At 38.1% G+C, this 21,495-nt stretch overlaps 1 protein-coding gene across 2 annotated transcripts in view; it reads left to right on the forward strand.

Moving 5' to 3' along the window:
• The first annotated feature begins 4,691 nt into the window (after positions 1-4,691).
• Positions 4,692-21,495, forward strand: part of Lsg1 (large 60S subunit nuclear export GTPase 1) — a 33,048-nt gene continuing 16,244 nt past the window's right edge. For both annotated transcript variants that reach the window (XM_026400277.2, XM_026400278.2), the window contains exons 1-5: positions 4,692-4,804; positions 6,396-6,522; positions 12,864-12,984; positions 13,152-13,238; positions 18,679-18,765. In XM_026400277.2, the coding sequence (XP_026256062.2) occupies positions 4,706-4,804; positions 6,396-6,522; positions 12,864-12,984; positions 13,152-13,238; positions 18,679-18,765 (521 nt within the window). In that variant the 5' untranslated portion in view covers positions 4,692-4,705. The remainder of the gene's footprint in view (positions 4,805-6,395; positions 6,523-12,863; positions 12,985-13,151; positions 13,239-18,678; positions 18,766-21,495) is intronic.

The raw sequence follows: 21,495 nt of genomic DNA on the forward strand, positions 1-21,495 counted from the left end.
GAGCACCTCAATGGTCATCCATCCAACACCCACTCTCTTGCATTAACCTCCCTTAGAACATCCCGACACCTGGTTAGGTAGCCTTCTCTTCAACACCCCGGACTAGCAGATGGAATGTCCAAAGCTGCCCGTTCCATCTTGAACCACCCTAATTCTAAGAAGTTTCAGACCAATTAAACCTAAAATTGCAACTCTGTGGCTTCTCCCATGTGTTCTGGTTCTGCTTGCCCTGTGTCTGCTCAATCTTCTCTCCCTTCCCTGTGACAGTCCTGCACATAAAATGGAAATAGTCCTCACACAGCCCTGGTGTTCTCCCCAAACCAGTCATACTTCCATCACCTTTGTCTCATAGGACATGTTTCTGCATTCCATCCTCATTCAGATTGATATGCTAATTCCTATTAATGACTTAAGGGGAAGTGTCACACTTAAGGACAAAAAGCAAAACCTGGGTCCTGAGAAGGCCTGGTGGAGAAGGGTCAACTGTGGGTAAAAAGTTCATTGCTCTACTGCTGATTTGAGCTGCTAAACCCTGTCTGATCACCACTAGAAATGTAAATTCATCAGGGCAGGAATTTGTCCATACTGAATCTCCAGTGCCTAGTACAAGGAAGGAAGGAAGGAAGGAAGGAAACACTTTCTAGGTACAGATTGTAGAGTTGGTGATTATTAATCCTCCTTCTAGCCTCCTTTACTTTGTTTTACTTTCTTTCATTTTATTGGGTCTCAATTCCTACAACTCAAAGTGCCGAAAATACCCTTTCTCACTTGACTGTTGTGAAGGACAAAACTAGTTACAAAGTCATTGTGAATAAAAGACCCTATACATTCCACATATAAGAGTTAAGAAAAACTCATGGGCATAAATCTAGTGCACATAGGATCCTGCAACCTGAGTCACCAAAGCCACATGCTTTTGACATTGTTCCTGCATGTACATCTTGCACAAGCAGGCAATTGATGTTTGAGTCCAGTGACTCAATCACTTAAAATACCCACCAATAAAGAGTCTGCTGAATTACTGAATCTCACTTGTGTGTGAGAATCCACCCATTTCCAACAGGGATAAACTGAGAATGGCAGAAAATTCAAGGAAGTTTCCCTGCTGAGCCAAGGACACTCAACAGAGACAGCCAGACTTCTATTTTCACAACTCCCACCTATGCAAATTGCAGAAGGAGGTGGTGTAGAAAATAAGAGTGAAGGGAAACAGGGCTACTACATACTTGTCTTGGAACAATTTTTCTGCCACTGACACACTTTTAGCTTAGGAGTGAAAGGCAAACCAAAACAGAAACCATCCACTCTTCTCTCTCCCTCCTCAGGCAAATGTGGAGGCCAGAGCTCAGTAGTTCTGTAGAGTTGGATTGGCAAAGAGTGCTCCAAGGTTTATTTCTGGGCGTGAGTTTCGGGGTTTGAATATTGTTCAGATGAGGTAAATCAAGCATTATGCAACACCATGAATGAGGAACACCCGCTGTCACTGTTTGAAGCCAGATACAAGACTTCTAATCCCCAAATCAATGCAACTTCCTCCAGGAGGCAGCTGTTCAGAGAATTCCGGCTCCAATGGAAGGACCTCATTATATGGGGGATTGGGTGACTCTAACCAATCCTTCAGACATAAGTCCAACAGATGAGTATTTCCATTGGTGTGACAAAAAGACCAGGGGCATTTGGCTGGCACTGGCATTTGTGTTGTTCCTGAAGTTTATGAGTGGACTCACTTCTGTAGTTAGAAGTCAGAGACCTGGGCTCATTCATCTTTGCAACCCCCTCACTACAGCTTCAGCCAGAGTCTTACTCAACCCTTCACCACAATCATCACTCTCCTCCTCAATCATGTACTTTATTCCTTGATCTGGGTCCTGTGATTTTTGTCTCATCAGCACCCTCCATTTCTTTCCTCTTTGCCCTTCTCACTTAACAATTAATTATCCAGCAGGGTTCTTACCTGCATTGCTCAGTTGGTGGGAAAAAATCGTACACTCGACCCACTAATGAATGGACTGCAATCTTGCAGCATTATCTCATTGGCTATCTCTGCTGGACAGGAGTTATGATTATCATTATTATCCCTATTAACCAGATAAGAAAACTGAGACTCAGTTCTTTGAGTAATGCCTCAGGGAAAATATTAAGCTATGCTTCACACTTATTTGTCAACTGGGAATCAGTTCTGCTAGTTAATATTACATTTGACTCCTCACCAGTCCTACTTAAATTATCACAGATTTATTTGGTCAAGATATTTCAGAGCCCTTAAATGAATGACAATAGAAACCCAAAGTGTTTATTTTCTCAAAATCCTGGATGACAAGATCTAGAAAAGGAAATTAAGGTAAAGCCTCAAGTTAGTGATTGACCTATAGGAAGAGATGGCATGTTTCTCTAAACCATACGTTGTTGTTGTTGTGTTGTAACATGTAAAATCTATTTAATCTTATTTCTTTTTTTTTTTAAAGAGAGAGTGAGAGAGAGAGAGGGAGAGAGAGAGAGAGAGAGAATTTTAACATTTATTTATTTTTTTTCTTAGTTCTCGGCGGACACAACATCTTCGTTTGTATGTGGTGCTGAGGATTGAACCCGGGCCGTACGCATGCTAGGCGAGTGCGCTACCACTTGAGCCACATCCCCAGCCCTAATCTTATTTCTTGAGTTAGTGGTATCTTTAACCACTCAGCTTTGGCAAGAATTTCAGGAGCTGTCTCTAATTCTATTTTATGTGTCTTCTCCTCATCTTCCTTCTCAGATATTTTAAAGACATATAGCTTCTAAGTTGGCAAATGGGAGAAATCATGTTCTGGTGCATTCCTTTACCCGTCTGTAAGCACTACATTCCCAAAGGCTTACCAAGCACCACAGGGCTTGTCAGCAATTCCTTGGGAGTTCCCCAAAGTTCCCAAATGAGGTGCAGCACACAGAGAGCTTGGGAGATTCCAGAAATGGGTAAGCAGTAGTGTTCCAACTCTGTTAACTTGCTGTGATTGAGCTCTAGCCAGATCCACTTCAATGACTTTGCCTGCACTAGAAAGGAGTGGACTACCCTTGCAACTCAAAGTATTACCCATAGCATCTGTATTACCTGGGAATTTTTTAGAAACAGAGACCCAGATCTTATTCATCAAAATCTTTGTTAAAGAAATTTCCAGGGGGGTTGGAGTTGTGGCTCTGTGGCAGAGTGCTCATCTAGCACATGTGAGGCACGGGGTTCTAAACTCAGCACCACATAAAATACGTAAAATAAAGATATTGTGTCCCACTACAGCTAAAAAACTTAAAAGAAATTTCCAGGGGATTCATATATACATTAAATTTTGAGAGGTACTAGATGAGATGGTTTCTTTTTGTGGGGGGGGGGAGATGTGTACCAGGGACTGAACTCAGGGGCACTGGACCATTAAGCTACATCCTCAGCCCAATTTTGTATTTTATTCAGAGGCAGGGTCTTACTGGGTTGCTTAGCGTCTCCCTGTTGTAGAGGCTGACTTTGAACTCATGATCCTCCTGCCTCAGCCTCCCTAGCTGCTGAGATTATAAGCGTGCACCACTGTGCAAGTGGAGATGGCTCCTTGATCCAGTGATTTTTTTTTTAAGTCTTAACTGACAGATCAAAATGTGTATATGTATGATGTACATCATGTTTTAATGTGCTATAGGTAGTGGAAAGTTAAATACAGCTAGTTAACATATACATTAACTTGATCCTATTATTTTTTTGAATACATGCTAACAATCCTCATTCCCCAGTCCTCCCAGGAATCTATACAATAGTGATAAGAGATGGGTTTGATTCCTGACGCTGCATATATTTCATCTATGGCCCGGGAAAACTACTCTCTTCTCTGAGCATCACAATAGTGAAGCGGTTTTCTGGATCAATGAGAATGTCTTTTACACACGTCACTCTAAATTGACTTCATATTTGCGTTATAGATAAAATTAATAATAAAGTGAGAAACAAAAGCACAGGCTTTGAAGAGTGGAACCAACTCTCAGTTTTCTCTTTAACTATTGAAAAAAAAGTTAATGAAATTTTAACTGGAACTTCTAAGCATTATTATTATTATTATTATTATTATTATTATTATTATTATTATTATTAGAAATAAAGCAGACATCAGACCCTAACTGAATTTCCTTTAAACCTTACCAAACTCTGGAAATATTCAACTTCTCGTTCCGAACTCCCATTCAGGCAGCTAGGGAATCGTAGGTAAACAAAAAATGTATTTAGTTTCTGGGTTGAACCTCCGGAACTCCACACTTGGTTGAAAACTAAGCGTGGGAGTCGCTTCCACCACGCGCCGCAGAAACACCCTTCTTTGGAGTCTCCGCCTACTCCCGAAGAAACCAGCTAGGAGGCGGGTTCGTACCTTGAATGTGAACGGCCATATTTTCCAGTTGTCTTCGTTTCTAGCCGGACGCTAAAAAATAAAGAACAAATCTGGGATGTACCATTCTCTTGACTGAATCACTCTATACAAATTGAGATATTTACAGGGACATTCATAGGAAAAACCCAGAAGTAATCTTTAAATTTCTTTTATATAATACTGTAAAGCATCGTGGAGCAAGTCATTTCTCTTTTCCTTCTCATCTTTGGGCCTGAACTATTTGGACTCGCCCAAACGTAACTTCCTGAAGTAGAGTTGAATTCCGGAAGCGGCACGCGCTGGGAGGTTCGTACCACGACTGGATTGCTATGGGCCGGAGGAGAGCGCTGGGCAATGGGTCTCTGGGCCGGGCCCTTATCCGCCATCAGACTCAGAAGAGCCGGAGCCATCGTCACCCTGACTCGTGGGTAAGTTAGACACTGTCATCTTACTTACTCTGAGTAGTTTCGAGAGCCTGAGTGCTACAAAATTGGGGGTCAGAAGTCACAGAAATTTTGCACAGTGATGCCTAAGCAGTTTTCAAGTTGTCGTTTTTGCCAGACCTAGAAGCAGGCCCTAGCCAGCCATAGGGCCCAGAGGGAAAGGCCTGAAAGCTGACCTGGTATGACCGTGAGGCTGGAGTGAGAGTGCGAAGTCCCGGATACCACACTGTCTTAAATGCGTTTGATTTTCGCTCTAGAGACAAGCCATAGAAGAAATGCTTGGAAGTTTCTGAGCAGGAAAGAAAACTTATTTTAAAACTGATTGGTTTAAAGAATTGAGCCTCCAAAACTATTGGGTTACCATGAGTACTACAAAATAACCTAGATCTGTGCTTTTCTCTCTCTCTCTCTCTCTCTCTCTCTCTCTCTCTCTCTCTCTCTCTCTCTCCCTCTCCCTCTCCCTCTCCCTCTCCCTCTCCCCTCCCTGGGGGTTTAATGAGCCATTTATTTCCAAGATGTGACAGGTCTAATTTTTCTCTAGGCCTCTGGAAGACCCTTAAAAAAGTGAATATGGTTTGGTTTCTGTTTCTCATTCTAGTCATTTATTCTCCAAGGTATTTGAGAACATCACTGAGTGATCAGTAAGATTCTCTGCTAAAGTTATTTTTTTCCCACGTGCTGAATTTGACTATCCTGGTGCCACTATCATGCCATCCTACTTACAACCATATAGGCTGTAAAGTAATCTGCATTCAGTACATATCAGGTGTGACTTACTCTGGACATTAGAATACTAGTAATTTTAATTGATTTTGAAGGAACTCATTATTAATGTATTAGTGCAGCCTTTAGAAAGTAGAAATTGAATGTAGATTCTAATCTTTATTCAAATATTTACTGATCCTGTGACCCAGAGCATCAGTAAAGTTAAGGGCCCTTAAGTTTGGACCCTTAACTCTTTTATTTTATTTATTTGTAGCTGTACTAAGGACGTAGCTGATGTTTTTATTAGACTATGGGTTCCCTCTGGAAATCAGTTGAATAGTAACATTGGTACCCGAGAATAAGAAATATTAGTATTGTATGTGATAACTTTTGTTTCTAGATTTTTTAATTTACATTTTACAGTAATTAATAGTACTTATACACTTACCTCCGTGTGTGTCACACACCTTTGGGTCACTGTGTAAAATGTATTTCTTATTGTGGTCTATCAAAAAATGGTGACTAGCAGAGTTGGACAGTCTGGGTTCAAATTCTATATATACCACTTAGTTTGAAACTAAATGCAAATTATTTTGTCTTTAAATCTCACTTTTCTAATCAGAAAATGAGATAAAATAAAATTCACTTCAGAAAACTCTGAAAATTAAATAAATGATGAAGTACTTACCATGAGATTAAAAAGTGCTTATTTAAGTGTTGGTTGTTAGTTTTGAAAGGGGCTAAAGTACCCTCAAGATCACAGAACATTGTGATCTTGAACACAGAACAAATGCAAAGACATTTAGAGCCTGTTTGGATGTCAAGAGCAGAAGAGAGCAGCTTTATTTCTTACCCTGTGTTTTATTCATAGTTGCACACAAGTGAACTCAATGATGGCTATGATTGGGGTCGTCTTAATCTTCAGTCTGTGACTGAACAGAGCTCTCTTGATGACTTTCTTGCGACTGCAGAACTTGCAGGAACAGAGTTCATAGCTGGTAAGTTGTTTATTCCTGAGTGTATGTAACACTAGTCACATATCACCTTGCTAACTAGATACAAATATGTTTTACTGGGAAGTGTTTGAGACTCTGCTAAACTCATAACTTTAAACTTCTTATACTTGGTATATCAAGTTCAAAAAATTCAACCTCTCATAGTAAAAATGACCAGTCAACAATATGGCATTCTCCAGAAATTGTTTTCTGACATCATTATTAAAAAATAAAATTCCATCCTTGCTATTGTTAGGCAGTTTGACTGTGGGTTTTGATTTGTTTGTTTGGTTTTTGGGTTTTGTTTTCCTTATTTTAGTGCTGGGAACTAAATCCAGTGGTGCTTAACTACTGAACCACATCCCCAGCCCATTTTTTAAATTTTTTCTTTTGAGACAGGATTTTCTTCAGGCCTTGCTAAGTTATAGAGGCTGACCTTAAACTTGTCATCTCCTACCTCAGGTTCCTGAGTTGCTGGTATTACAAAGGTGTGTCACCATGCCAGTCTTGACTGTTTTTTAAAGCACCAGCCAATGCATTTTGGTCAATTTTTGCATGCACATAATTTTATTCACTACTTTCCTTTTTTTTTTTTTTTAACTTAGGAGAGTACCTGGCACTCTTATAAAATAGTATTATAAACTATTATTTCTAGTCCTCTTCTTGTTAGTATAAATGTCTTTTAAATGTTATTATGTTGTTTAGCAAATCATTCTTCATTTGTTCAAATGGATTTTTTGTTTGTTTGTTTTGTTTTTCGTGGAGGAGTACTAGGGATTGAACTCAGGGGCACTCAACCACTGAGTCATATTCCCAGCCCTGTTTAGTATTTTATTTAGAACAGGGTCTCACTGAGTTGCTTAGTGCTTCCCCATTGCTGAGGCTGGCTTTGAATGCAAAATCCTACTATCAGCCTCCCTAGCTGCTGGGATTACAGTTGCTTTGTGCTTCCCCATTGCTGAGGCTGGCTTTGAATTCAAAATCCTACTATCAGCCTCCCTGGCTGCTGGGATTACAGGTGTGTGCCACCGCACCCGGCTCAAATGCTTTTTTGAACATTGACTCTCAGGTGTACTGACTACTAGGTATTGACTACTCAGAGTATAGTGTTAAAAGATAAATTTTGTTTTAGCAAGATTTTGTTTTGGTACTGGGAAATGAGATTGACCAGATTATGTTATATGCATGTATAACTATGGCATAATGAATGCCACTGTTATGTAAAATTATAATATAGCAATTTAAAAAAAAGACTTTATGAACCAAAAAATAATTTAAAAGATTTTGTTTTGGGTGCTATGAAACAAGTCTATAGAAGACAATAGGGTCATAAAAGATTGAGTTAATAATCATTTCTATCTGAAGGAAGACAGTCCAATCAAGGAAACTCTAACCTTGGAGCTGAGTCTTGTATATTGAGTAGATACTAAAAGGACAGAGGAGATAACACAGGTATCTATACACAGGCAGGCAGAGGACTCAAGGCAAGATGGGAAGCACCAGCCTGTTTTACTCCGGAAAAGATTAGAAGTTTGACTTTACAGACACAAAGAGGCGGGCTGTAATGAACACAGACACTGAAGAGGTGGACAAGGGGCAGATTTTGAGGAGAATAAAGACTTAAGGGGCAGATTTTGAGGAGAATAAAGACTTAAGGGAGCCTTAAAGGTTTTAAGCAAGTGAACAACATGGTTTCAGATTTCATTGTCTAGTGGTTTTGATTAATTTGTTGTTTGGGGTCCCCCCGACTTTATTTAGTTATGGTGTTACAGCAAGTTTGTTGTTGTTGTTGTTATGTGTATATATGATATATGTGTATATCTGCTATTTAGCAGATCCATCACCTCACTAGTTTTGTGTATATGCAGTGAGATCATTTAAGATCTACTTTTTTTTTAGCAAATTTCAAGTATATGGTACAATATTGCTAATTTTAGTCACCATGAGAAACATTAGATCTCCAGAATTTATTTACTAATTGAAATTGTATACCCTTGGACCAGCATCTTCCTATTTCCTCCACCCACAACTCCTGATAACCAACATTCTCTCTGCTTGTGTGAGCTCACCTTTTTCATATTCCACATATTAGTGAGCTCATGCAGTATTTTTTTTTTCTGTGCCTCCTTTATTTCACTTAACATAATGTTCTTCCAGTTTGCTATTATTTCAAGTGTCAGGGTTTTCTTCTCTTTTTTTTTAAGGCTAAATAATGTTCGTTTGTGTATGTATACTGTTGTCCTTGATATCTGTAGGGATTGGTTTCAGGACTCTCCCCCCACACACACACCATAGATACTCCAGTTCTTTTTTTAAAATGTATTTGCCTATAATCTCTGCACATCCTCCTGCATACTTTAAGTCATTAGTAAATTATTTGTAATACCCAAAACTATATAAGTAGTTATTACACTGTAAGAAAAAAAGTCTGTGTGTAAAACAGATGTGATATTAGCTTTTCTTGGAATGTGTTCAGGTTTGGGGGTTTGGTTTGTTTGCATTTTTGGGATTCAAACCCAGGGCTTCTTGCATGCACCCTGTGACTGAACTACACCCCAGCCCTCATATATTTTCAACCTGTAATTGGTTAAATTCATACAGAACTGACTGTATACCAGATTTTCCTTATCTGTCCATTCATTGATAATCACAGGTTGATTTCATATCTTGGATATTGTGAATTTTCATTTATTTTGCATATAGAATTTCTGTATCATACAGTAGTTCTAGTTTAAACCTTTTGAGGAACTCCCATACTAGTTTCCATAATGGCTGCACCAAATTTTATTTTTTAAAAGATCAGTGATGGATTTCTAAGGAAGAAAGATGCATTGGGAGACTTGCTTTAGTCAATAAGAGAAGCAAGTCAGAACTGAAGTAGAATAGTAAAGAACAAAACAGGAACAAGAACATTAGAAGCCAAAATAAACCAGACTTGATGGAAGGGATGGAGTAAGTGAAGAAGAGTAGAGTCAAGAATAAAGCACTGAAGTCTCCTTAAATTAATGTATGATTAAACAAAATGTGGTTCACCTATATAATGGGATATTATTTGGCCATAGAAGGAAGAAGGTTCTGATACATGATGCAGCATGCAGGAGCCTTGAAATGCTCAGTGAAAGAAGCCAGACACAAAAATCACATATTATATGATCCCATATATATGAAAAGTCTGGAGTAAGCATACCTACAGAGACTTAATAGATTAGTGGTTACCTGAGAGGGAATGAGAAGTATCAATAGGTAAAATTTTCTCTTTGGGGTGATGAAAATGTTTAAAATTGATTGTGGTAACAGTTGCATGACTACATATTGTATATTAGAAATCATTGAATTGTGTGCTTTTAACAGATGATTTGTATGGTTCGTGAATTATATCTTGATAAAGTTGTTTTTTAAAAAGTCTTTAGTGATCTTTGCCAGAACCATTTTAGTTTTTTTATTAGAGGAGGGAGGGAGGGAGGGGGAGAGAGAGAGAATGTGTGTGTGTGTGTGTGTGTGTGTGTGTAGAGTCAAACTTAATATTAGTATGCCCATAGGTTATGGTGGAGGTGAAAAGACAACATTTAATTTGACAGGAGCTATTAGGAACTTGAAGTACAAATCCTGTAATTTAACATGTCCACTTTTCAGTATATATTATAGAGCAGTAGTTCTCAAACATTAATGAGCAGCAGAGTTACTCAGAACTTGTTAATGAACAAATTCCTGGGTTCTTTCTCTAGAGATTTTGATTCAGCGAGTGTGGGCTAGAACATAATAATTTCCATTTTTAACAAAATCCCAAAAGATGCTGTATTTTGACTATGAAAACTTGGAAGCTAAATGTTCCAGTACAGCAAAAATGGCCAGATATACTGTGGTACACACAGACTATGAAATTGAGATTCTGTGTGGCTATTAAAAACAGTGAATTATCTCTCTGGATACTAATTTGAAGGATCTCTAAGACCTATTGTTACATGAAAAGATCAAATTGCAGAGTGATACATGTAGTTTAATACTATTTGTATTTCTTTTAAAACTGGCCAATCTATATATGTATGTGAATATTAGAAAAATGATTGGAAAGTTATACATGTAGTTGATAACCTTAAAGAAGGGAAGTGGAATTGCAGAGATAAAGAGGTAATTTGAGTTAAGTTAGAGAGAATGTTTACCTTACAAATATTGATTTATTTTTTAACAAAGAATTTTATATGATGTGATTTTGTAATTAAAATGTTAATTTTTAAAAACAGAGATTAATGAGATGGAGCAAAGTTTGAGTCTGGAAGGAGATGGAAATAAAATAGGATCAAAAGTGAAGTTGGACAGATGAGCTTATGTAGGAAGGGAACACAGATTCTTCTGAGGCTGGAGGACAGAAGCCAGAGGTGGGTGCATACATGAAGTGTATAGGTAAGAGAGTGCTACTGGACACGATCTGTAATCCCAGTGACTTGGGAGACTGAAGCAGGAGGATTGCAAGTTCAAGTCCACCCTGGGCAACATAGTAAGACCCTGTCTCAAAATGAAAAGGACTAGAGATGTAGCTCAGTAATATAGTACCCTTGGGTTCAATCCCCAGTATCAAAAAAAGAGGATGCATATCCAATAGCTTCAGTTTTTCTCTTCATTGATGTCAAGGCTATCTTTTGGGAAAGGAATCGAGCGGAGGAGGCGTAGGGGCTTTAAAGAGAATAGTTTTGGGCTGGGGATATGGCTCAAGTGGTAGCGCGCTCGCCTGGCGTGCGTGCGGCCCGGGTTCGGTCCTCAGCACCACATACAAACAAAGATGTTGTGTCCGCCGAGAACTAAGAAAAAATAAATAAATATTAAAATTCTCTCTCTCTCTCTCTCTCTCTCTCTCTCTCTCTCTCTCCCCCCCCCCTCCCTCTCTCTCTCTCTCACTCTCAAAAAAAAAAAAAAGAGAGAATAGTTTCCATTTAGAGAATGGAAGAAATAAGCCAAAAATATAGGATTTCTTTCTTCTATGGGAAGTCCCAAAGACTTAGCTGCTTCTGGGGCCTGTACATTTGCAATAGCAGGTAGCTGCATTATTGTATCATTTCCTACAGCAGTTCACATAGCATTGCTACTGAAATGAGAAAGGTAATGCATAGTTGGAGTTTTGGTGTGTGGGTGCAGTGGAGTGAAGAACTTTACAGTTTGGTTAGAGAATGGTTGAAGGGCTATACCATGCAGTTTTAGCCAAATAGGAAAAGAAGTGAATTTACAAAGTGGGTGATGGTCTGGGATAAAGAACATGAATCAAAGGGCCAAAGTGTTTACAGAGGGTGGACAGAGCCAAGTCAGATGGGGCAGACCACCATGAAGAAGTTAATGTTAAAAAAAGGCATCGAGAGCATGGGGCAGAAGAGTTGTGTTTTGACTGTCATTGAGGATGACATAGATAAGAATTGTGGTTGGGTTGACTGTAAACCAGGTTAGTGGGCTGTGCAAGGGCCTACATGGCATTATGGTGGTCTGATAAGGGAAGTAGACTGCAGGAGGTTTTTGGTTATCTTTGAAATAGGACCTTCCCTTGCCATTTCAGAAAAAAGCTTGCTAGCTTCCCAGGTACCAGTCTCCAGTGCAGTCACTACTGCCTATGGAAGCTGAGTAGGTATTAGCTGTGTTGGGGAAAATAAGAGAGAGACATAGAGCAGCTCCGAGAGCAGAGAGAGGTAGAGCCCTAGAGTAGAGGTCTCTGTAGTTCATACATAGGTTTGGCTTTTTTCTTTCTTTTTTTTTTTTTTTTTAAATGATATAGCCACTAATGGTGAGTGCTGATCATAAATATCTTGTTTAGGGGTTGGGGTTGTGGCTTAGTGGTAGAGCACTTGCCTGGCACGTGTGAAGCACTGGGTTCAATCCTCAGCACCACATAAAAATAAATAAAATCAAGGTATTGTGTTTGTCTCCAACTTAAAATATATCTTGTATAAATTATAGCAGTATAGTAGTTTAGCAATTCTAACTGGAGCGAGTCTTTTCCCCTGAATCTTTGCCTACTCACCAACTCCCAGTGACTAAAATTATTCTCCATATATAAAGGGAGGAAAATGGTGGTGCTGAATCTTTACAGTCCTTCCCCATTCTTTTTTGTTTCAGTGAAATATTTACCATATGTAGTTTTATAAAATTAGTACTTTTAGAAATGGTCCTTTTATGAAGAATTCTTAATTTCTCTCTTGGTATAAAACTTCATTTGGAAATTATAACTTATTCAGGGCTAGAAGAATACGGTTTAAATTCTGATGTAGGCTCCATATCGTTAGTTTCCCAAGTTTATAAAATGACCTACCCTCAGTAATTTAGAGTGCATCTTAAATAATAGTACTTTTCTTTTGTGTGAACAGAAAAGCTTAATATTAAGTTTGTGCTCCCTGAGGCTAGAACTGGACTGCTGTCTTTTGAAGAAAGCCAGAGAATTAAGAAACTCCATGAAGAAAACAGACAGTTCTTGTGTATACCAAGGAGGTAAGTTGAGCAAAAACTTAGATCACTACACTCCATACAGGGCAGCTGAGTGTAAAATTTTTAGTTATTCACATTTTTCATGCTTTTTTTCCTCAGCTGTCATTATTTTCAAATTCCCTGTTTTATTTTGATAACTTCTATATGGAATTTTTTTCTCTCTGTTTCAGACCACACTGGGACAAAAAAACTAGCCCAGAAGAACTTAAACAAGCAGAGAAAGATAACTTCCTAAAATGGAGACGTCAGCTTGTCCGGTGAGTGTTATTAGACTCTTTTTGTGTGTAAAATTGGCTTGCAATTTTTTATTGGTTCTTTTTAGCTATAGTTGACAACAGAATTTATTTAGACATAATTATTATTTTTTTAAAATTTTTATTGTTGGTTGTTCAAAACATTACATAGTTCTTGATATATCATATTTCACACTTTGATTCAAGTGGGTTATGAACTCCCATTTTTACCCCGTACATCGGTTACACATCCATTGATTTACATATTGCCATACTAGTGTCTATTGTATTCTGCTGCCTTTCCTATCCTCTACTATCCCCCCTCCCCTCCCCTCCTCTCCCCTCCCCTCTTCTCTCTCTACCCCCTCTAGTGTAATGCATTTCTCCCCCTTGTATTTTTTTCCCTTTCCCCTCACTTCCTCTTGTATGTAATTTTGTATAACCCTGAGGGTCTCCTTCCATTTTCATGCAGTTTCCCTTCTCTCTCCCTTTCCCTCCCACCTCTCATCCCTGTTTAATGTTAATCTTCTTCTCATGCTCTTCGTCCCTACTCTGTTCTTAGTTACTCTCCTTATATCAAAGAAGACATTTGGCATTTGCTTTTTTAGGCATTGGCTAGCTTCACTTAGCATAATCTGCTCTAATGCCATCCATTTCCCTGCAAATTCTATGATTTTGTCATTTTTTAATACAGAGTAATACTCCATTGTGTATAAATGCCACATTTTTTTTATCCATTCGTCTATTGAAGGGCATCTAGGTTGGTTCCACAGTCTTGCTATTGTGAATTCTGCTGCTGTGAACTGTGATGTAGCAGTGTCCCTGTAGTATGCTCTTTTTAGGTCTTTAGGAAATAGACCGAGAAGGGGAATAGCTGGGTCAAATGGTGGTTCCATTCCCAGCTTTCCAAGAAATCTCCATACTGCTTTCCAAATTGGCCGCACCAATTTGTAGTCCCACCAGCAATGTACAAGAGTACCCTTTTCCCCACATCCTCGCCAGCACTTGTTGTTGTTTGACTTCCTAATGGCTGCCAATCTTACTGGAGTGAGATGGTATCTTAGGGTGGTTTTGATTTGCATTTCTCTGACTGCTAGAGATGGTGAGCATTTTTTCATGTATTTGTTGATTGATTGTATGTCCTCCTCTGAGAAGTGTCTGTTCAGGTCCTTGGCCCATTTGTTGATTGGGTTATTTATTATCTTATTGTCTAATTTTTTGAGTTCTTTGTATACTCTGGATATTGGGGCTCTATCTGAAGTGTGAGGAGTAAAGATTTGTTCCCAGGATGTAGGCTCCCTATTTACTTCTCTTATTGTTTCTTTTGCTGAGAAAAAACTTTTTAGTTTGAGTAAGTCCCATTTGTTGATTCTAGTTATTAACTCTTGTGCTATGGGTGTCCTATTGAGGAATTTGGAGCCCGACCCCACAGTATGTAGATCATAGCCAACTTTTTCTTCTATCAGACGCAGAGTCTCTGATTTGATATCAAGCTCCTTGATCCATTTTGAGTTAACTTTTGTGCATGGCAAGAGAAAGGGATTCAGTTTCATTTTGTTGCATATGGATTTCCAGTTTTCCCAGCACCATTTGTTGAAGATGCTATCCTTCCTCCATTGCATGCTTTTAGCCCCTTTATCAAATATAAGATAGTTGTAGTTTTGTGGATTGGTTTCTGTGTCCTCTATTCTGTACCATTGGTCCACCCACCTGTTTTGGTACCAGTAACATGCTGTTTTTGTTACTATTGCTCTGTAGTATAGTTTGAAGTCTGGTATCGCTATACCACCTGATTCACACTTCCTGCTTAGCATTGTTTTTGCTATTCTGGGTCTTTTATTTTTCCATATGAATTTCATGATTGCTTTCTCTATTTCTACAAGAAATGCCATTGGGATTTTGATTGGCATTGCATTAAACCTATAGAGAACTTTTGGTAATATTGCCATTTTGATGATGTTAGTTCTGAGTATCCATGAAGAGGGTATATTTTTCCATCTTCTAAGATCTTCTATTTCTCTCTTTAGGGTTCTGTAGTTTTCATTGTATAAGTCTTTCACAACTCTTGTTAGGTTGATTCCCAAGTATTTTATTTTATTTTTTGAGGATATTGTGAATGGAGTGGTTGTCCTCATTTCCATTTCAGAGGATTTGTCGCTGATATACAGGAATGCCTTTGATTTATGCGTGTTGATTTTATATCCTGCCACTTTGCTGAATTCATTTATTAGCTCTAATAGTTTCTTTGTAGACCCTTTTGGGTCTGCTAGGTATAGAATCATGTCATCTGCAAATAGTGATAATTTAAGTTCTTCTTTTCCTATTTTTATGCCTTTAATTTCTTTCGTCTGTCTAATTGCTCTGGCCAGTGTTTCGAGAACTATGTTGAACAGAAGTGGTGAGAGAGGGCATCCCTGTCTTGTTCCAGATTTTAGAGGGAATGCCTTCAATTTTTCTCCATTCAGAATGATGCTAGCCTGAGGCTTATCATAGATTGCTTTTACAATATTGAGGTATGTTCCTGTTATCCCTAGTTTTTCTAGAGTTTTGAACATAAAGGGATGCTGTACTTTGTCGAATGCTTTTTCTGCATCTATCGAGATGATCATATGGTTCTTATTTTTAAATCTATTGATGTGGTGAATAACATTTATTGATTTCCGTATATTGAACCAGCCTTGCATCCCAGGGATGAATCCTACTTGATCATGGTGCACAATTTTTTTGATATGTTTTTGTATCCGATTCGCCAGGATTTTATTGAGGATTTTTGCATCTAGGTTCATTAGAGATATTGGTCTGTAGTTTTCTTTCTTTGAAGTGTCTTTGTCTGGTTTAGGAATCAGGGTGATGTTGGCCTCGTAGAATGAATTTGGAAGTTCTCCCTCTTTTTCTATTTCCTGAAATAGCTTGAAAAGTATTGATATTAGTTCCTCTTTAAAGGTTTTGTAAAACTCTGCTGTATACCCATCCAGTCCTGGGCTTTTCTTAGTTGGTAGTCTTTTGATGGTTTCTTCTATTTCCTCAATTGATATTGGTCTGTTTAGGTTGTCTCTATCCTCCTGACTCAATCTGGGCAGATCATATGACTTAAGAAATTTATCGATGCCTTCACTATCTTCTATTTTATTGGAGTATAAGGATTCAAAATAATTTCTGATTATCTTCTGTATTTCTGAAGTGTCTGTTGTGATATTGCCTTTTTCATCCCGTATGCTAATAATTTGAGTTCTCTCTCTTCTTCTCTTCGTTAGCATGGCTAAGGGTCTGTCGATTTTATTTATTTTTTCAAAGAACCAACTTTTAGTTTTGTCAATTTTTTCAATTGTTTCTTTTGTTTCGATTTCATTAATTTCAGCTCTGATTTTAATTATTTCTTGCCTTCTATTTCTTTTGCTGTTGTTTTGCTCTTCTTTTTCTAGGATTTTGAGATGAAGTATGAGATCATTTATTTGTTGGCTTTTTCTTTTTTAAAGGAATGAACTCCAAGCAATGAGTTTTCCTCTTAGAACTGCTTTCAGTGTGTCCCATAGATTCCGATATGTTGTGTCTGTGTTTTCATTTATCTCTAAGAATTTTTTAATTTCCTCCTTGATGTCTTCTATAACCCATTGATCATTCAGTAACCTATTGTTCATTCTCCAAGTGATGCATGATTTTTTTTGTTTTGTTTTGTTTTTTGTGGTGCTGGGGATTGAACCCATGGCCTTGTGCATGTGAGGGAAGCACTCTACCAACTGAGCTATATCCCCAGCCCCTATGCATGATTTTTCCTTCCTTCTTTTATCGTTGATTTTCATTTCATTCCATTATGATCAGATAAGATGCATGGTATTATCTCTATATTTATATTTATATTGTCTAAGAGTTACCCTGTGACATAATATATGATCTATTTTTGAGAAGGATCCATGTGCTGCTGAGAAAAAAGTGTAACTGTTTGATGTTGGGTGGAATATTCTATGTATGTCAATTAAGTCTAGGTTATTAATTGTGTTATTGAGTTCTATAGTTTTCTTATTCAACTTTTGTTTGGAAGATCTGTCCAGTGGTGAGAGAGGTGTGTTGAAGTCTCTCATGATTATTGTATGGTGGTCTATTAGACTCTTGAACTTGAGAAGAGTTTGTTTGATGAACATAGCTGCACCATTGTTTGGGGCATATATATTTATGATTGTTATGTCTTGTTGGTGATTGGTTCCCTTGAGCAGTATGTAGTGTCCCTCTTTATCCCTTTTGATTAACTTTGGCTTGAAATCTATTTTATTTGATATGAGTATGGACACTCCTGCTTGTTTCCGAAGTCCATATGAGTGATATGATTTTTCCCAACCTTTCACCTTCAGTCTATGTATGTCTTTTCCTATCAAATGCGTCTTCTGTAGGCAGCATATTGTTGGGTCTTGTTTTGAGATCCATTCTACTGGCCTGTGTCTCTTAATTGGTGAATTTAAGCCATTAACATTTAGGGTTATTATTGAGATATGGGTTGTTCTTCCAGCCATATTTGTTTATTTATGTTACTAAACATGGTTTGTTTTCCTCTTTGATTATTTTTCCCCCCTTTACTGTACTACCTCCCACGTTATTAGACTCTTAAGGATTTATTTTGAAACCCTGAGTTCAGGCATTTGGTGTGCTTGTATTACTCTTTGCCTTTTGAAGTCTTGATTTCTTTAAAAGGGAAATGGTTGGTGCAGGGGATGTGGCTCAAGCGGTATCGCGCTCACCTGGCATGCGTGCGGCCTGGGTTCGATCCTCAGCACCACATACAAACAAAGATGTTGTGTCTGCCGAGAACTGAAAAATAAATATTTAAAAAAAAAATTCTCTCCCCCTCTCCTCTTTCTTTATAAAAAGAAGGGGGGGGGAATGGTAGTGTTCTACTTGGAAGTCTATTCTATAACATATGGAAGTAGAGCATTACTAGTTGCCTGTGCATCTTTGCACAAAGATGGGTTGGTGGCTTTGTTCACTTCCTAGCCTGGTTTTCTTTCATTCCCCTATGCAACTATCAGGTTCCCTGCAGTTGATCGCTGCTCTCCTAAGCATTCTTCCAATAAGAATTGTGTGAGAAATGTGTGATTTTGTGTGAGAGAGAAACTTTCAGGATTTAAATAGCTTACAGATAACATTTGAATTTGGTGAAGTATGATATGAATAAATTTTTATCTATATTGATTCAGGGGCTGGGGATGTGGCTCAAGCAGTAGCGCGCTTGCCTGGCATGCGTGCAGCCTGGGTTCGATCCTCAGCACCACATACAAAACAAAGATGTTGTGTCCGCCAAAAACTAAAAAATAAATATATAAAAAAAATATATTGATTCAGCAAGTGGCATATAATAATACTGGTATCATATTTGTGTACTTACATTTTAATGTAATGAATTTGAACCTTTATACTGCCTAAGACAGTTCTATGATAATCTGGCAAAGATATAAACTTCTCATTCTAAAGCCAGGCTAGAAGAGGAACAAAAGTTAATATTGACTCCATTTGAACGAAATTTGGACTTTTGGCGCCAACTCTGGAGGGTCATTGAGAGAAGGTGAGTAGCCATTTTCTTTTGTGTAATAAAATGTGGTAGTTGCGTTAGATTTGAATATTGATATATACCCATGCTCTGGGTTGGGGGAGTGGGATTAAATTATACAAAGAGCTATAGAGAATTATAATAAACTGAAAACATGATACTATATGTTTTTTAAAATACAGTGGGTTTTTGTTGCTTTTATAGGAGTACGTTAACTGGTATATAAGAACAGTGAATGTTTTCTGTTAAGGTGAATTCTGAATTCTTCTGGTATTTGGAAAATATGGGCATAAAAAAGAGTAGTTCCTTGCCTATAAAGAGTGTGCATGTTATGGGAAGAGCCAAGTGAGAGCTCATTTCAGCAATCTTATGGAATTCAATGTAACGCCAAGCAAAGTGTCAGGCACCAGGGGCATGCAGATGAACACAGTGTGGTCCTTGAACTCAGAACTCAGTACCTAGTAAAATACAAAAGGAGCAAGAATCCTGCTATGTTACAGATAGAAAGGCCATGGGCTGTGCCAAAGCAGAGAAAGGAGCAGATGTGAATCCAGGGAAATCAAGAGGCGTGGGGTTTGTTTTGTTTTGTTTTGTTTTTGTTTTTGTTTTTTTGTTTTTAATTGGGGTTTTTAAAAAAGAGGGGTTTGATAAGTTTATGGGAAATTTTCATTCTTTTCCATGTACTCTTGAGAATTCCTAATTGTTAAAAGTTAATAAAATTACATTCCTCTAACATCACCTCTTAGTATAGTTAGGTCTCTGTTTTACTAAAAAGAGTTTTTTAGTTATTTTCAAGGACTCCATAAATGAATTTAATACTTGATATAGTGAACCTTCTGTCTCTATTTTTTTTTAACCCATGAAATAGGATGCTTTAATTGGTTCATTCTCAGGAAAAAATATTCCCACATTTAGCATTGTTACCAAGAAAATGAGACTTGAATAAAACTTGTAAAAAAATCACTTGTTTTTTTTTTAAGGATGATGAAAATATGCTGAAATTAGTGGTGATGGTTACAGATATGTATGGATAAAATCACTGAATTGTACATTTAAAAGGGTGAATTTTTATGATGACATGAATTATGTCTCAATTTTTTAGGTCCCCACCTCCTGCTTTCCAGGGGCAGATAGAGGGCTGATGGGCTGGGATATGAAGAAGTCGGAATAGTAATGTGTAAAAAGGAGAAGCTTGCTGTGGGTGGCAGCTCCACACAGGCCCCTTTTACTCAGTTAGGCTTGAGTGGAGCTTGGGAAGTCTAGTATTGTTCTAGGGAACTTGTGCAGAGCAGAATGGATTCATATCTCCTTCAGTGCTTCACTAGCAGTTGAGGGTGTGTGCTGTGAGAATGCCTGTTTTCTTTTTTAAAGAAAGAATTGTTAACATGCTCTTCAATGCTGCACCCTCAACCTCCTCCCACATACTTACAGTATTTATTTTAGATTTTCTCTTACTTTTATATTTCCTGTCTTCTCTGTTTCTTTTATTCTGTTTATTCTGGTTTCTGATGTTCACATACAAGGCCTTTCCCATATGTCTAGTGATGTTTTTTGTCCATTCTTATTTATTTGCAGCACTGGGGATTGAACTCAGAGCCTTTTGCATACTACACAAGCACTCAATCACTGAGCTATATCCTCAGCTCCATCCCTTCATATTTAAGGGTGAAGCATTACAAAGCTGATTGACCTACCTATTTGGGTAGAGTTTGCCAAGTGGTGAACCTCTCTGAGGTGACTTGGCAGGGATCAATTATATTTGGTTGGAATATCCCAAGATGTTACTGTTGGCCTTTTTTCTTTAAGACCATTTTCTTAATGTGAAGAATAATCTTTTTCTGAGAATGGGGCCAAACAGAGTGGTATGATGCCAGGAGGCTGGGCATCCTCACAGTTGCAGTATGTAGGCTTATGTTTCATTTTCCTTTTTATGTATGACACCTCTTTCTCACCATCTCCTGTGCCTAAAGTCCTAGTCTGAGAGCCTCTTAGATTCTTTTCTCCATGGTAAATGCTAACCCTCTACTGTTGGGGTGGAGGAATGGGAGCTATGGGCTGGATTGCAGTTGCCTGGCTGAATGGTACAGTGGCGCCAACCAAGGAGCTAAGTGGGAAGGTGATTCTGGTCCCATACCTCATTCTCTATCCTAAAGAGAGCTGATGCTTCTAATCTGAGCTTTCTCACTGTTTAGTATTTTTTAGTTGCTGCTATTCTTTCTTTCTCCTTGTTCTAATGAGTTTCATCATTTGCTTTTAGATTTTACATTTTGAGAGGAAGCAGAGGCAGCTATATGTATTCAGTTATCCATGTTCAACAGGAAGGCTCTTGACATACTTTGTATGCCCTAAAATAGCAGTTGGTTTCTCCAGAGTATGTCCACACTTGTTCAAACCCCTAGCTTTAGTTGAACTACAGAATTACTTGCTCTGATATTTTTATTGATTTATCTCTTTCTTTTTAATAACAGTGTATTTCTAACTCAGGGAATATAGTTATATCACATGAAAATAGAGCTGAGCTACACAGATATGTTATTAATAAAGTGACTACTACCACATCTTGAACAGGAAATATTTATTGATGACTTCTCTACAGCAGATGTCTCCTGTTTGCTAACAGGCTGGCTAAGCCATCTGCCTCTTTAATTTCAACAGTAGTTATCAGAAAAGATTTGATGTATAACATGCCATTGAAATGCAGGAAACTGCTGAGGCACTGGGGGCAGCACACTGTATTCCAGTAAG

Source organism: Urocitellus parryii, chromosome 2 (genome assembly GCF_045843805.1).
Source record: "Urocitellus parryii isolate mUroPar1 chromosome 2, mUroPar1.hap1, whole genome shotgun sequence".
Lineage (NCBI taxonomy): Eukaryota > Metazoa > Chordata > Mammalia > Rodentia > Sciuridae > Urocitellus > Urocitellus parryii.